Source organism: Schistocerca gregaria, chromosome 11, assembly GCF_023897955.1.
Source record: "Schistocerca gregaria isolate iqSchGreg1 chromosome 11, iqSchGreg1.2, whole genome shotgun sequence".
In the NCBI taxonomy this organism is placed as follows: domain Eukaryota; kingdom Metazoa; phylum Arthropoda; class Insecta; order Orthoptera; family Acrididae; genus Schistocerca; species Schistocerca gregaria.
This window is the reverse complement of record NC_064930.1, coordinates 107,881,055-107,899,271: the sequence shown is the minus strand read 5'-3', so window position 1 is coordinate 107,899,271 and position 18,217 is coordinate 107,881,055. Positions and strand designations below refer to the sequence as shown.

Here is an 18,217-nt window from a genome sequence, read left to right as displayed (position 1 = left end):
TCCGTGTTTCGTGAATCATTTGCATGACAAATCGTAATGCTGTGGAAATTCATTTTATATTCATATCACAAATTAATTTGTCAATATAGCTACATGCTGAACATTCATAAGAATATAAGCAAGTTTGTAATTCCTATCCACTACATTTTATGCCATACAAGAATAGAAATTCGTTATCAGAATAGGAGGAGTTGTCTAGGAGAAACCTTTTCAATTTGTTTTCAAATTTTACTTTGCTGTCTGTCATACATTTTATATCACTAGCCAAGTAATCAAAAATTTTTGTTGTAGCACTGTGCCCCCATTTTTCTGCTTAAAACAACATTAATTTGCCAGTATGACTCACTTCGCCAGTTTTGGAGAAATCTGTTCTGTCCAGCGTCAAGAGGCGGCAAACATAAAATAGTAGGGGCCTGTTAATCGTTGGCAGTTCAAATGCGCAGTGAATGATGGTACCCCTTAGGGAAATGGCAGCAAGGGACAGGAGAAAACAGCAGGTGCACTCGGTGTGTGCCGGGGCCTCATTCGACACGTTGCAGCGTCTATTCCAGCAGCTGTTGAGGGAACGAGCTGCAACCTGCTGCAGTTGTGGCACACATTGGAACAAATTAATGCTTCTCGTCTGAGCACAGAGATCGTACCAGGGACTGGCAGAGGACGTGGAGTTTCGATAAAGCTCACAATTTGCAGCATTGTCCCCAAAACTGTCATTGGCCTTTCGGTTTAGAGTCGAGTGGAAGGATGAACCAGAGACTTCAATGGTTCTGTGACACGCTATAGAGCGATCAAAACTACTTTGTACTTGACAGTTCGCTGAGCGGCCGTGCGATGTTGACAGCTGCTGCTGTAAAGAATGGAAGTCGTGGTTTTTTTTTTTTTTTTATTTTATATATATTAAAAACAAAGATTCCAAGACTTACCAAGCGGGAAAGCGCCGGCAGACAGGCACATGAACAAAACACACAAACACACACACAGAATTACGAGCTTTCGCAACTGGCAGTTGCTTCGTCAGGAAGGAAGGAAGGAGAGGGGAAAATGAAAGGGTGTGGGTTTTAAGGGAGAGGGTAAGGAGTCATTCCAATCCCGGGAGCGGAAAGACTTCCCTTAGGGGAAAAAAAGGACAGGTGTACACTCGCACACGCACACACATATCCATCCGCACATACACAGACACAAGCAGACATATTTAAAGGCAAAGAGTTAACTTTGCCTTTAAATATGTCTGCTTGTGTCTGTGTATGTGCGGATGGATATGTGTGTGTGTGTGTGTGTGCGAGTGTACACCTGTCCTTTTTTTCCCCTAAGGGAAGTCTTTCCGCTCCCGGGATTGGAATGACTCCTTACCCTCTCCCTTAAAACCCACACCCTTTCATTTTTCCCTCTCCTTCCTTCCTTCCTGACGAAGCAACTGCCAGTTGCGAAAGCTCGTAATTCTGTGTGTGTGTTTGTGTGTTTTGTTCATGTGCCTGTCTGCCGGCGCTTTCCCGCTTGGTAAGTCTTGGAATCTTTGTTTTTAATATATTTTTCCCATGTGGAAGTTTCTTTCTGTTATATATATATAATTTGGCAACTGTACATGGTAGTGATACGAGAACTACCTTCTGACACTTTTTTAACTCGGTGAAAATTTTGTGCTACTGAAATAGAGAAATATTTATCTTTTTATGAAAAGTTGAATTTTCACGCTATTCTATATTAATCATTCCCCATCTCCTAAACCGTGTGTCGTACAACATCAAAATTTTAATGTTATCTTCAGTGGCATGTTTCGATAATGTTTGCAAAACTTTCTGAGCAATACAGCCAGTAATAGTGAAATAATTAATTAAAATCTCATGCCTGATGCGGAACTTTTCCAAATCGACACCAGAAATGTAGTAAGCACAAACTTTTTCCCTTTACGTTTTGTGGGGGGGTCAAAGTGAGAAAAAGTTCCGGAAATGTTTGAATTTATTTTTAGAACTTGTTGGAAGTGGGTGGGTGCTACAGTTTCGCCAAGACGAGAAGCAGCACATATACCGCCGTTAGTTACATTTTGGTCTTGTGCCATGAATTTCACAACAAATCACAAAAACTCAAAATACCAAGACAATGAACTTACCATCACTCGACGTGTTCTTTGTCCGACAGCTGGAAAACGCTGTTTATATCTGTGTCGCTAGAACTTTCAGGTGACTTCCCGACAGCAGTAATTAATTCGGAAACACTTATCTTCCAATAAGGATTTGTTCTTCCATGCCTCCTGAATGACAGCTTTTGTATGTACTACAACATTTCTCCCATTTTCCACAGTTACTTTAGAAACAGCTTCATGTAAAAATCTTTCCACTTCTGAAAGCCTGAATGTTTTGTTTTCATGTGCTATGTACCCCTTGATGTGGGCCCATATTAGCTGTATATCATTAAAGTGACAATGATAGGGAGGTAATCTAATTACAGAATGTCCATGTTTGTTGGAAACTTCATCTATAACGTATGTCGGGTGTCGTGGCTTATGTTGTGACAGAAGTTCCAATAGTTCCACTTTCTTCGTTCCTTCATCGAATTGTATATTATTTGGTCGTAACCACTGCATAATTTTGTCTTTTCTAGAAGATAGCGTTGGGACTTTGTCCTTTACAACAGTGTGGTATGGCGCATTGTCAATAATGATGTACAATGGTTTCTCCAAATTCGGTAACAGTGAATTTTCAAACCATCGTAGAAAGGTGGTGTGGTTCATTTCCTTGTGAAAATCTGAGGTTTTCTTTGACCTGAAAACATGTAAACAGCCAGGAACAAACCCACGTGTGGTACCTGCATGAACAACAATTATTCTGCTTCCTTTGCTAACAGGTATTGCCATTCCTTCTTGTGATCTGTCAGACCAACGTGTCTTCAGTGTATGACCAGAATTCACCCATGTTTCATCTAGCCACACTAAATCATAGAGTTCAATGTCCTTTACGTGCCGCAAAAAATCAGTATCTCCAAGCAGCAATATCTTGCCATTCCAAGAAAACTGTACGCTCGCTAAATTTTTCGTAATTAAATCCCAGGTTTAATAAAACCAGCCGAGGAGACGACTTACTGCCCACGAAAAGACCAGCTTCTTTAAGCATTACATACAGTTTTTGTAACATCGGATGCTCTCTACGGTGATAATATGCATACAAATGTCTGCGAATCGCATCCTGTTCAAAAGAACCAGCATTTGTCACACGTTTCTTGACGCATTGTTTTTTCCCCGGAGTTTCCAGACTTGGTGGTTCGGAGTTAAGAGTTGATGACCCGAAATGTGTATTCAGTTTTTCATTTTGCTCTTTACCCATGTTTATAACGGTTGTTCTGCTTATTCTTAATGCTGCCGCAGTCCTCTCAACTACATTATTAACGGAAAGAAGAGGCCCTCCCTTCTCCCTTTCCATCTCAAAATATTGTCGTACGTTGCAGACGTATGTGCGCGATTGTCCTCTCAATGCTATTCCTTGCCCAACTTTCTTCGAAGATGATTTCGGACTACGAACTCTAGGATGACCACGCTTTCTACTTTCGGACATTTTGTACACAGAAGCCACTACACTAATTTATCACAAACTTGTGTAATGGAATCAAAGGAGAAGCAGACACTGAGATAATGCAGTTCACACAACACAACGCGCACAAGACCAGGTGTTAGCAGGTACTGAGCCGTGACGCATAAGCAGTGGCAACTATGCAGGGGAGGGGTGCTGAACGTCAGCTTGCTATTGGCCCACACTGTCTCACAGTCACGCGCTCGGCTAGCTGTCAAGTACAAAGTAGTTTGAATCACACTATAGGCTGCGACTTTGTGGATGTGCGTCTTAGGTTTGAGAACTGTAGGGTCCTAAATTGGTCAGGGATGCACTACTTGTCAGAGGCTGCTACTGGGGTAGCTGACTGTGTGGGGTGCACACGAGAGTTTTACAGATTGAGCAAGTCTCCGTCCAGTCCAGATAACGATAGTTGTATGAAACCCAGAAGTATCGGTGTAAGATAAAAAGAAATGCCTCCCACAGGTGATAGTCTTAAAATCCAAATAATTAACTGCCAAAGAATTTGCAACAAAGTGGCAGAGATTAGAGTGCTCATGAAAAGCAATGAAGCTCACATAGTAGTAGGTACAGGAAGCTGGTTGAAACCTGAATTTGATAGCAGTGAGACCTGAGGAGAGTTTAAGTGTAAATCGATAGGATAGGTCAGTGGTGAAATAAGGTGGTGTAGTTTTTTAGTTAGAGGTCTGCCAGTTACGCAAAACACCTTTTTTCTTAGTACCCGAACATGTTTCGGCGCAACTGTGCCATCATCAGTGGGTTTTCGTTTTTATTTATTCTGCAATGTGAACATTTTTGTTACGTGATTATAAAATAATATGCATTTTTAGTTCAAACAACAGATCATTTCTTTTTGTAAATACCTTCACATTTGGTGAGCATGAATACCTTTACATTTTGTACCATATTTACAGAAAGAAACAATCTGTTGTTTGAACTCAAAATGCACATAATTTTATAATCATGTAACGAAAATGTTCACATTGCAGAATAAATAAAAATGAGAACCCACTGATGATGGCACAGTGGTGCCGAAACATGTTTGGGTACTGAGAAAAACGGTGTTTTGCATAACTGGCGGACCCCTAATCCCAAAAAATGTTAACTGCAAACACAGCCAATACGAGGAGCAGCAAATAAAAAGATGGATAAGATGGTGTATGTGTTGCAGTAGACAAGAATCTCCGATCCAGAGAGTTAGAAATTGAAGCTGCATGTGAAATAGTTTGGGCAAGTCTCAGTATCAGAGGTGGGCATAAAGTGATAAATGGATCCTTCTATTGCCCACTAGACTCCTCTCCTAATGTAACCAAAAACTTTAGAGAAAACCTTACTTTGCTCAAACACATTTATAATGTAATCGTGAGTGAAGATTTTAATCATCCGACAATCAATTGGGAAAATTAGTTTCGTTAATGGTGGTCGTGATAAGACATCCCGTGAAACATTTCTAAATGCCTTCTCTGAAAACTATGTGGAACAGGTAGTTAGGGAACCCACACATGATGAAGTAATTGTCTCTAGTGGCAACAAATAGACCTGATGTGTTTGAGGATGTCAGCATCGAAACTAGTATCAGTGACCATGTCACGGTTGCAGAGAGAAAACGGTCACAGAAGTAAAAAGGGCAATTAAAACAAGCAGATAGATATATACCTGGTGATCAAAAAGTCAGTATAAATTTGAAAACTTAATAAACCACAGAATAATGTAGATAGAGAGGTAAAAATTGCCACACATGCTTGGAATGACATGTCTGGCAGATGGCATTGGACAGCAAAACGTCAGTGACTGCGCATGATAATCGTGTACAAAAGGAGCTGTAATGAGAGAGAGAATCAGATGCGCCAGCAGTCGCAAAATGTTGATGTTACCTGAAAAGGCGCTTTTAGTGAAGCTGTATTATCAGAATGGGGAATGTGCTAGTTCAGCGTTACGATCATATCGCCATAGGAAGGGGATTCCAACAGGTAAAGGTCCGTTGACAGATGTAGCTGTGGCGAGAATGATTTCGAAGTTCGAAGCCACTAGTGGCCAACCGGGCACAAGGCGTAATGCTGCTGAGACAGTTCAGGAAGAATTGGAGACTGTAGCGGGTTCGTCTGTGTGCGGGGAAGTCAGAGATCGTATAGTCGCACGTCGCACCGGCATTCCGTACACTACTGTTTGGTTGGCAGAGAGGCGTTCCCTCTGATGCTATCCATACAAAATCAATTGGCATCGTGAACTGTTACCTGGCAATTTAGTGAAGCGGAGGGCATTTGCTGTGTGGGTGTTTCAAAAGATGGCGGAAGATGACAATTGTTTGAGTAACGTGTTGTCGACCATCATTTCACGCACCGAGGGTCTGTCAATGCCCACACCTGCACAATTTGGGTTACCGAAAAACCTAGAACTGCCGTGGAAACTCCATTGCACAACGAGAAAGCCACAGTATGGGTTGGATTTGCCACATCTACCGTTATCGGGCCTTTTTTCTTCGAGGAAATGTGCGATTCTGGTTTTGTAATTGCTACCGTGACGGGTGAGAGGTACACCAATATGTTACAGAATCGCATCAACCCCAGACTGGCTGATAAACACCTGCTGTAACGTATGATGTTTATGCAGAATGGCGCTCCACCCCATCTTGTTAGACGCGTGAAAGATCTCTGGCACGCGTCATTTGGTGGTGATCATGTGGTCAGCTGCCACTTTCGTCACGCTTGGCCTCCCAGGTCCCCAGACCTCAGCCCGTGCGATTATTGACTTTGCGGTTACCGGAAGTTGCAAGTGTATCATGATCGACCGACATCTCTAGGGATGCTGAAAGACAACATCCAACACCAATGTCTCACCATAACTACGGACATGCTTCACAGTGCTGTTCCCAACATTATTCCTCGACTATTGTTATTTTTGAGGAATGATGGTGGACATTTGAGCATTTCCTGTAAAAAAAACGTCATCTTTGCTTTGTCTTGCTTTGTTATGCTAATTATTGCTATTCTGATCAGATGAAGCGCCATCTGTCTAACATTGTTTTGAACTTTTGTATTTTTTTGCTTCTAATAGAACCCCATGTCATTCCAAGCATGTGTGTCAATTTGTACCTCTCTATCTGCATTATTCTGTGATTTATTCAGTTGTAAAGTTTATACTGACTTTTTTATCACCCGGTATATGTTTGTTCAGTAAACAAGATAAAAATCAGTAGTGTCATACCTCAGTGAGGAACTTGACACTTTCAGCAGAGGGCAGGAGCATGTAAAAGAACTATGACTCAAGTTTAAAAGAATAGTTGACCGTGCACTTGATAGATATGTGCACAGTAGAAAAGTTCGTAAGGGAAGGAACCCTTGAAGTTGTACAGCTACTGTAAAGTAACTTCTAAAGAAATGGAGATTACTGCATAGGGCTGTTGTGGTGTGCGTACTGTAAGACCTTCGGTACACACACCATCAGATTATTTGACTTGTCGCTCTAACGAAGTAGGCGAGTGTCAGCAATATGTCTCGTGGTCTTATAGTGGCGTGTTTATCTTCTACCGTTAGGTCAGACGATAGAAATGCCACTTGCATACTTAGAGTAGCAGATTGACGGTGACCAACTTTAAACAGAACTTGATTAATTTTCACACACATTTATTAAAATAATAGCTAGCATAAAAATAACTTAACTTGGTTCTGGAAGCTGTCTACAATTGACAATCTGAAGTTCCATTGGTCTTGGTATGTTAATCTTATTCTCACATATCTCTGATACTCGACAAAGTGTCTATTCATTTATCTTGATGGCTATGTACAGGAATATGATAATCTTATTAGGCGCAGAGTGAAACTTGACTACAGACAAATGCAGACTGACTAATTGGAGGTCTGTACACTCGTTATAATACCTCGAGCGTTCAGGTATCACTGCCCAAGTGTGATCCGCGAGGAAAAAAGGTTCTCCGTTAGCAGCAATCTCAATCGCTGCGTTACATATTAATATGTGGATCGGCGGAAGCAGAATTTGGTCCGTCTCTAAGACAGCGCCTTCTCATAGTGCGAAGACGGACGAGCGCTGCGGCTGCGCTGTTGTGCTTAGCGGGGTGCGCTCTAGTGGGGAAAGTTGTGTACGCGCTGACTACGCGGAACTATGTACACAACAGCTATAAATAGAGAAATGCTAAATGAAACTCATATGGCTGTCAAGAGAGCAATGCCTGTTGATATCAGTGACTGACATTGCAGAATATTATCAAATGATCTTTCACAAAACCCAAAGAAATTCTGGTTGTATGTAAAAGCTGTTAGCGGCACCAAAGTGAATGAGACAGGAACTGCAATTGAAAGAGGCAAAGCAAAAGCTGAAATGTGTAATTCTGTTTTGAAATGTTCTTTCACAAAGGAAAAACTAAGTGAATTGCCCAATTTAATCTTTGTACCACTGAAAAGATGAATGAAATCAGTATTAGTGTCAGTGATGTTGAGAAACTCGTAAAATTGTTAAAATAGCCTGCCAGATTCTATACTGAATTTGCAGCTGAGTTAGCACTTCTCCTAACTATAATCTTTCATAGATCCTTTGAACAAAAAACGTGCCCATTTCTTGGAAAAATCACATGTCACACCCATCTACAAAAAGGGTAGTAGATGTGATGCACAATACTACCATCCAGTATCCTTGAAACTGATTTGTTGTAGAATTTCAAAACATATTCTGAGCTCAAACATAATGAGGTATCTCGATCAGAATGATTTCCTCCATGATAACCAGCACGGATTTCGAAAACATCGATCATGTGAAGTCCAACCTCACTTTTTCCTCTATACTAAAACCTTTGTATCAAGGCAGTGAGGTAGAGTCAGTGTTTCTTGATTTCCGAAAAGTGTTTGAATCCGTACCACACCTACTCTTATTGTCAAAAGTATGATTGTATGGGATATCAAGTAAAATTTGACTGGCTTTAGGACTTTTTGATAGGGAGGATGCAACATGTTATCTTGGATGGAGAGTCATTGTTACATATGGAAGTGACTTTGAGTGTGTTGGGACCCTTGTTGTTCATGTTGTATATCAATGACTTTCAAGACCTTATTAATAGTAACCTCAGGCTTTTTGCAGATGATGCAGTTATCTATACTGAAGTACTGTCCATAAGAAGATTCAAAAATATTCAATCAAATCTTGATAAGATTTCAAAGTGGTGCAAAGATTGGCAACTTGCTCTCAATGTTCAGAAATGTAAAATTGTGCACTTCACAAAATGGAAAACATCGATGCTCTGACTACAATCAACGAGTCACTGTTGGAATCGACCAACGCATACAAATACCTGGATGTAACACTTCACGAGGATATGACATGTAATGATCACATGGGCTCTGGTGTGGGTAAAGTAAGTCGTAGACTTTGGCTTATCGGTAGAGCGCCAGGGAAGTGCAATTAGCGTACACAGGAGATGTTTACAAATGACTTGTACGACTGGTTGTAGAATGTTGCCCAAGTGTGTACCAGAGAGGAATAACGGGGGTATTGAACGTATACAGAGAAGAGTAGCATGAGTTGTCACATACTTGTTAGACCTGTGGGCGAGTGTCACTGACATGTTAAATGAACGAAACTGAAGACTCTTGAAGATAGACATAGCTATCCTGAGAAGGTGTATTAAGAGTTTAAAGAACCGACCTTAAATGATGACTAGGAATATGTCACGGCCCCCTATGTATAGATCACATGGGGATCGTGAGAATAAGATTAGAATAATTACTGCACACATAAATGCATTCAAACAATCAGTTTTCCTGCACTCCGTACATGAGTGGAATGGGAAGGATAATAATGGGTACAGTGGGATGTACCCTCTGCCATGCATTTCATGGTGATTGGCAGAGTGTAGATGTAGATGTAGAAACCTACTCAATCCAGTGATCATGCAGCTCACAGCAGTGTTAACCCAGGGCTGGTCATGCACCTTAGGACCTCCATGAAACTCTTGTTTATGTTACATCCAGATCACCACTAAGGGTGTATTTACTATCTGTAGTTGGTGTAACAAATACCCTGGCTAAGTTGAGTTGGATCAGATATTCCTGAATCTTTGCACCAGATAGCAGGACCTCCCTTATAAGCTCTAGACATGGAAGCAAAGTCTACAAGAGAGTAATTTTTGTCTTTTGTACAGGGTATTTATAAATTAGTCGTGTATCAGTAACCTTTAATTGTGGAATGGATAAATAACTTACAGAAATGTTTGATACAGCACTGAACGCAGTATATCTTCAAGTTATATAATATAGAATTATAGAATTGGAAGAGAATGTAGATGAAGATGAAGTAGAAGGTATGATACTGCGTGAAGAATTTGACAGAGCACTGAAAGACCTAAGTTGAAACAAGGCCCCGGGGGTAGACAACATCCCATTAGAACTACTGATAGCCTTGGGAGAACCAGGCCTAACAAAACTCTACCATCTAGTGAGCAAGATGCATGAAACGGGCGAAATACCCTTAGACTTCAAGAAGAATATAATAATTCCGATCCCAAAGAAAGCAGGTGTTGCCAGATGTGAAAATTATTGAACTATCAGTTTAATAAGCCACGGCTGCAAAATACTAACACGAATTCTTTACAGGTGAATGGAAAAACTGGTAGAAGCCGACCTCGGGAAGATCAGTTTGGATTCTGTAGAAATATTGCAATATGTGAGGCAATACTGACCCTACGACTTATCTTAGAAAATAGATTAAGGAAAGACAAACCTACGTTTCTAGCATTTGTAGACCTAGAGGAAGCTTCTGACAATATTGACTGGAATTGGGCACGAAAGGGAAGCAGTGGTTGGGAAGGGAGTGAGACAGGATTGTAGCCTATCCCTGATGTTATTCAATCTTTATATTGAGCAAGCAGTAAAGGAAACAAAAGAAAAATTTGGAGTAGGTATTAAAATCCACGGAGAAGAAATAAAAACTTTGAGGTTTGCCGACGACATTGTAATTCTGTCAGACACGGCAAAGGACCTGGAAGAACAGTTGAACGGAATGGACAGTGTCTTGAGAGGGGGATATAAGATGAACATCGACAAAAGTGGAAAGCGTTTCTGAAGAAGAGAAATTTGTATCATCGAGTATAGATGTAAGTGTCAGGAAGTCGTTTCTGAAAACATTTGTATGGAGTGTGGGCATGTATGGAAGTAAAACATGGACAATAAATTGTTTGGACAAGAAGAGAATAGAAACTTTCGAAATGTGGTGGTACAGAAGAATACTGAAGCTTAGATGGGTAGATCACATTACTAATGATGAAGTATTGAATAGAATTGGAGAGAAGAGAAATGTGTGGCACAACTTGACTAGAGGAAGGGGTCGGCTGGTAGGGCATATTCTGAAGCATCAAGGGGTCACCAGTTTGGAGGGTAAAAATCGTAGAGGGAGACTAAGAGATGAATACACTAAACAGATCAGAAGGATGTAGATTGCAGTAGGTACTGGGAGATGAAGAAGCTTGCACAGGATAAAGTAGCATGGAGAGCTGCATCTAACCAGTCTCAGGACTGAAGACGACAACAACAACAACAACAACAACAACATATTTCCACCTAACACTGCTAGTTCCCGACATTCCCATTGTCCTACTGGGTGACATGTGCGAATGAGTTATTCTGACAGCCATCACAGAGTTGTATAATGGTGTAGAGTGTGTGTGTGTGTGTGGAGTGGGGGGGGAGGGATGTTGCGCACGCGCGCAGCATTTTTGATTTCACGAATCCCGATCTTCTACAGGTGAGACAATTCAGAACAAAATATCACAATGCACGAACTCAAATACAAACTGTTATTGATTGCCACAATCTTTTCACCAAAACTGGCTGTTTACCACATTGGATGCCATGTCAGAGTCAACCAGCAGTCTGATGCAGCAATTGAACAAGTTTGGCAAGTCTTGCTTCCACACTGTAACAGTAGGCGTTTAAATTCCAATGCTGGCACTTCTCGTTCATATACCCTGACTATGAAAGTGAGAGTGCCGAACTTGTTAAATTGCTGTGTTTGGCTGCTCGCCGACCCTGACCCGGCGTCCTATGTGATGCACAGCCAGTTTCGGTGAAAGAATGGTACCGAGTAACAACAGTCTGTCTTTAAGGTGGCAGCTTGTGATATTTAATCCCAAATTGTCTCTAAACTATAGTAGTAGATTTGGATTCACGAAACCAGTTGGAATAACTCATTCGCAGATACCACTTAGGGGGGCGTTGGGATCTATACAGTGTTAGCTGGGAGTAAAACTTGAAGGTATACTGTATTCAGTGCCATATCAAACATTTCAACATTTTCACAATTAAAGTGTACTTTTGTAAATTTATGAACATCTTGTCTTCTGATTAAGGACATTACAGTTTAATTGAATGTGATTTTTTAATGTTGTCATCAAAAACCATTAAACAGAAGATGTATTAGGAAGTTAGTGTGAGAATTCTAATAATCTAAAAAAGGTGACTGCAAGATATATAGTTAATTATGTTTAACAATACTGTTTATGCTCACTGCTGCTAAATTGACACTTCATTTACTTTAGGTGCACTGTCCCAGAAAAACAACAGTGAGTGAAAACTATGAAAATAAACCTACACTCATGTCTTTGTGTAAACACAATAACATGTAAAAACAGAACTGAGTCTCTCCTTTAGTTCATATGTCTGTTGACTCCATTTTAACTTATCTGATACACTATTTTAGACAGTTTTATTCACTCAGTGTATGACTGTTACTTTCCACTTCTGGCACTGACAGGTCAGATTTGCTTGTTTTAACTCGTGTAATGAGTCTGTTCCACTACGGACTCTGAATTAGTTGAAGTCTTGTTCATCTGAACTGTGTCTGGTAAGGTTTTGTTTGAATCATAGATTAGTATAATTGTGTCATCAGCAGTCATTGCAATTTTGGAACTAAACTTTAAAATCGTCGAGATGGGATAAGAAGGAGAATAGGTCCAGTAACGAAGGCTCCAACACACTTCCGTGGGCACACCTGAAGTGACTTACACATCTGTCGATACACTGTCTCAGATAAAATGCTGCATCTTCTATACTGAGGAATCCTCTATTCAGTCTAAAATTTTTCAAACTTTTGAACATCAGAGATTTTTATGCTTTATAAAAAGGCATTCCTAATGTGTGTACTGCAGTATATGACTATTTTGTCATACAATAATACTTGTGAGAGAGACACTGCATTTGGAAATTGTGTCAACAAAACATGACAAGCTGTGATTCACTGCTGCATGATGATGTCAGATGATCCATTCACCAACATTGGTTTAAATTAAATAGTCCAGTTTCTTAATTTTCGTGGTGAGTGAGTGAGTGAGTGAGTGAGTGAGAGAGACAGAGAGAGAGAGAGAGAGACAGAGAGAGAGAGAGTTATTCGTTGTCGACTGTGGTGTTTTGTTATGTGCCCTTTTTCAAATGGATTTCACTGGAGACATATCACTCAATTCCCTTGTGGTTTCTCACATCCACAATGCAGCACATGTGTGTCACTGCCTGAAACAAAAGCAGGATAGTTTTGCTCGGTGGGGCCTTGCCAAGGTAATTTCTAAATGAATTTCTTATCTCGGCCACTTTCTGCAGTTCTTGTGGACATACGAGGTGCATTCAAGTTCTAAGGCCTCAGATTTTTTTTCTAATGAACTACTCACCCGAAATCGATGAAACTGGCGTTACTTCTCGATGTAATCGCCCTGCAGACATTTTTCACAACGCCGACGCCACGATTCCATTCTCGCCGCTGGCGGTAAAATTCCATCTGCCGTACGGTGCTGCCATCTCTGGGACGTATTGACAGTGAACGCGGCCTCATTTTAAAACAATGCGCATGTTTCTATCTCTTTCCAGTCAGGAGAAAAAAAATTGGAGGCCTCAGAACTTGAATGCACCTCGTACCAGCACCCACGCACACACGACTGATCGCTTCTCAGCTCACATCGGCTGTGGCTTCACGACTAAAATAATGAAACAAAACAGTAAAAAACTGGCAACAGTGCTTTTCGTCAGCTTCGAAGCTGGGGTGGAGATCGAGGAACTATTTATTTCCTCAGTTGTACAAAGTGAAGTGGGGTGCAGGGTCTTCTCAGGCACCCAGTAGAGATTCTAGGACTTGCACAGAATAGACTAGCACAGAGAGCTGCAGCAAACTATTCATCCGATCAAAGACCACAAAATTGTATTAATGCATTATTTATATTCGTATATACTATACGTGCGAGTAACGTAAGTGAAAAACCGTTCTTATATTCTGTAGGGAAGCTTACTCTGATGAATAACTAATAAATTTGTGTCTGTTTGCAGAAATGGCGTCGACTCCTTCTGCAGGTATCCACAATCTGCCGTATGACGTAATGTTTTCCATCTTCTGCTACTTACCGATCCCCGACTTGGCACACTGTGCTGCCGTGAGCAAGCAGTGGCACGAAATCGTGTCGGGCTTCACTCACCTGTGGAAAGGCAAGAGGTACGTCAGCAACAGGAGTCCAAAGGAATCCTTCGAGACATTCGCCATCTTGCGCGCCCTGCCACTATTGCAGGAAGTCATCGTCAAGGCGGCAGCCGAGTTTGTTATCGACATTTTCTACCCCCGCCTGGTGCTGTTAGTGACGGACATTTCTGACATAGCATCTGCAGAGGACAGTCAGAGACTGAGGTGCGCGTACTTGTCGACTAGACTGGACATCGCGGAAAGCATCTTCTCTTCTCGTTCGATTATAGATTTTGCGGCTCTCCGGAAATTGCGGATCTTCAAAGCGATACCGACACTAGACGCTTTTGCCCGAAAACGAGACCGGGAAGTGTGTTGCTGCGCCTCGTCCAGTTCCAGTGCAGATTACGCAGTCGGCGCGGCCCTCGAGCTGTGCCCAAATCTCACGGACCTGTGCATCTATGCAGAGTTCTTGTCGGCAGACTATCTGGACGCGTCGGAGGGGATCGGCCGGTTGCGGACGCTGGAAATAGAGTGCCCCGGCCTAGAAGAACTGGCATTCTTGCGGCACTGCTCGGACGCGCTGGAGGAACTGGAACTGAAAGGTTGTGCCGACCTGCCGTCAGCCGCGTACGCGAATCTCCGGCACCTGGGGAACCTGCAGAGGCTGCGGCTGCGCGACTGTTGCGTGGCGGGAGGCGACCTGGAGGTGGCGGCGACGGGTCTGAAGTCCCTCGTGTCGTTGCAGCTAGAGTGCTGCGACCTCGTCTCGGACGTGTCCTTCCTGCGGCACTGTGGTCGGCTCCAGGAGCTCCGCGTCGAGGCCTCGCCGCCGGACACGCTGCTGACAGGCCTGCGGCACCTGCCCGCCAGCGTCCGCTCGCTCTACCTGGCCGGCAGTGCCGCAAACGTGTACGAGCTGGCTGTAGTTCTGCCGCGTCTGCCGCTGCTTGAAGAGCTGGACCTCGTCGGTAGCGACCTGCCGCACCTGGGCTTCCTGCGCCACTGCCCGCAACTGCGCCGTCTCTGCCTGGAGTTCTCGCACTGGCCCGGCACGTCGGAGCTGTCGAATCTGCGCCACCTGACGAGACTCGAGGCCCTGGACCTGACGAGGTGCCGGGTCGACGCGGACGTCCTCTCCGGTGTGATGCCGTCACTGTCGCGACTGGAGACGCTGTCGCTGTCCCACACGGAGGACGTCGCCCACTTGTGGTTCCTCCGGCACTGCACTCAGCTTCGCACTTTGTCACTGTTCTACACGTTCGGAATGGACTTGGATGCCTATCGTGAACTGTCCCATCTGACTAACTTGCAGACTGTGCACGTCAGTGAACACGTGGTCGACTTTGTCCGCGAGTTCATCCAACCGCGTATGCCGCAAGTAAAAATTTATAGCGTACAACAGTTTAAATGAACTACTGTTCCACCAACTTTCCTGTGCGGTGATGCCAACACGTGCGCGTATTAACATATGTATGTGTATGGATTAATGTACATTCATTTGTGAAATGAATTTTTCAGTGTGTGTGTGTGTGTGTGTGTGTGTGTGTGTGTGTGTGTGTGTGTGTGTGGTTTGTTGTTTGTTATTTCCAGTCTTACTGGACAGTGATTGCAGCGACTTGGGTTATCTACTCGTGACCCACAACTTTGTGTCACAGCTTTACTTCAACCAGTACTTCACCCTGTCATCTAAACTTCACACAAGATCTCCTGCATACCTTGCTGGTGTGGCTCTCCTGAGTAAAAGTATGTCATGGAGAAGCCATTCTCTAAATGAATCTCCACTGCAGAGTGAATGTTTAAGTCTGGAAACTACCCGGAGGCTGTGGCTAAAATTTTTGTCAGAAATATTCTTCCTTCCAGTAGTCTTAGGTATGCATGAGAGCTTTCTGTAAAAACGACCTAATATTACAATATAAATTCAAAATTTGTGGGTAATCGTGTATTTTCTGTTTAATCAATAATTATTTGGATTGACAGCAGATAGAAAATAGTCATTGTTACCATAGGAAAAATCAAAATGTCAACTGAAAACAGTTTAAAGAGCTTAGAACATTATTACACTAAAGAAGACTTACTGTGACTGCGTAAACAAATCTCCACAAGTATTCCAGAAAAAATTACTATTTAAACCTAGCGAAATCGTTTTTCAGATTCTAATATTCATGCACTTAAATTGTCTACTGCCTTTAGGTTTACAGAGCTTTAGGTTACTATTAAGCTGAATGCTCCTAAAGAAGTTTCCTTTACCATGTGTCTGTGTTTCAACGTATTATAAAAGTGCTTTGAAGAAGTATCCACCGTTGTAAAAGAATTTTTGTATTAAACCTTACTTAAAATTCTCGTTAAGTTTCAGCCATCATTAGCAATATTTATTTTGTATATCAGCAAGATGTCTTTCACTATTCTGCATGTAGTTTGTTGAAGTGCCATCAAAGATGTAAATAATTGTAATAATGCATTTTTGTCTCCGAGGAAAAAAAATATTAAAGTTCGTTTATGGCACTCATTCTTATGGCATAATTATATAATAATATCCTTTATTTTCCAAAAGATAGTAAGATTTGCTCAAAGAAGTAAAGAACACGAAATTGTATGATGTAAATAGGTGCAGATAATAAAACTGTGTGCTGGACAGAGGTTGAAACCAGCAACCTTACCTTACGCATGCAATGCTCTTGCCAGGTAAGCCGTGCATCTTTCTTTACCTTACACAAGGTCTTTTGCTGTGCTCAAATACAATGACTTAAAACATGAAGTGAATGTTGATGCAAAGCTTAACCATAATCAACACATCATTCAAATTACATATATTTGGCAAAGAATAAAAGTTATAAAACATGAACATATTATATCCACTAGAATATTTTGTAAGGGGCAGTCAAATGAAAAAGAGTTAGCTAGGTGGTCACTATAAATATTAATATATTTATCCCACTGTGAAAATGTTTGAGGTTGCCTACAGAACGACGATTGCACCCCGGTGTGCATCTCTTCAACAAAGCAAATCGACAGCTAGGGATGTCTTTCCTCGAGGCTCCAAAAATAGTGACATCGCATGGGAAGAGATTGGCACTGTACTGAGGGCATGTGAGGACTTCCCAGTGTAACTTTTGCAGCATAGTCAAAATGGGCATGCCAGCTCCAGGAAAGTCATGATAATCTATTTCTGGGACTGGAAGGGCCTGTTGCCCATTAACTGTCTGGAACACAGTGCCACAACTAAAGCACAGCTTTATGTGGACACTTGCAAAAACTGAAGCACACCATAAGTCCAAACACACACGAATGTGGACAGACAGCATAATTCTGTTGCAGGATAACATCCGCCCACATGTTGCCGCGGTCGTTTCGATGACACTGTATTGTTATGGTGATTACTTTTGAAATAATAAACAATTTACTTTCTTTCCATCTCTGGTTTGCATTTGACAGCTCCTTGTATTCTTAAACATGGTTTTATTGCAAGTTGTTCTTGTGGAGTAATTATTTTGCTCTGTTTTGGTGTAGTGTTTGAACTGGTTTTTGACCTGAATTAGAGAAATTAAACAACAGGATTGCAAGAACTTCTACAGAATATAGCTTATCCTAAAACATGAATTTCAAATGTATTACCAGAAAATGGATATGGTATTTATGTTAATGGTATGACATATCCATTTTTGTTTCAGGTCAGTGTGATATGTCCACAGTTTTGTTAAATTAAAAAAGTCCAATTTTACACCAGACAGCACTTTAGTATCTATTGCATTCTCATTTCAGAGCATGAACACATTTGGTAGTAAGGTTAAAGGATTATATGTCAGTTTAATATTTATACTATTTCCCTACAGCTTCCCCCTCCCCCCTCCAATGTTACTTGTGTGATGCAATCAGGACAGTAATGACAGTATGGGTTAACTTGTCTGTTAACCTTCATATTCGAAATGAGAGGGAGGATGTCTTCGAGGTTTTGGTGGGTGTTTGTTCGTTAGATATTGTTGAGCTGGCAGGACTGATCTGCTGCAGTAACGAGTAATTACTTTTAGTGAGTTCGTTTCTTTGTCTCACAGACACAGTTTTTTTTTTTTTTTATGGAGGAGTCAGCCCAAAACCTTGAGATGCTTTCAGTAATCACTAGGAAGAACCTTCATCAGACTAATGGTTTCACTGCCATTCGTTCTACTAGCTACTGGCCACTTGGCCTAAAATCGTAAACACTCTGAAGGAATTCACTATGTCGA

The 18,217-nt window shown here is 41.7% G+C and overlaps 1 protein-coding gene across 3 annotated transcripts in view; it reads left to right on the top strand.

The window, feature by feature from the left end:
* The window catches only part of LOC126295361 (uncharacterized), a 50,602-nt gene extending 33,308 nt beyond the window's left edge, over nt 1-17,294 (top strand). For all 3 annotated transcript variants that reach the window (XM_049987840.1, XM_049987839.1, XM_049987841.1), the window contains one exon: nt 13,868-17,294. In XM_049987840.1, coding sequence (XP_049843797.1) covers nt 13,868-15,408 — 1,541 coding nt within the window. In that variant the 3' untranslated portion in view covers nt 15,409-17,294. The remainder of the gene's footprint in view (nt 1-13,867) is intronic.
* The last annotated feature ends 923 nt before the right edge of the window (nt 17,295-18,217 follow it).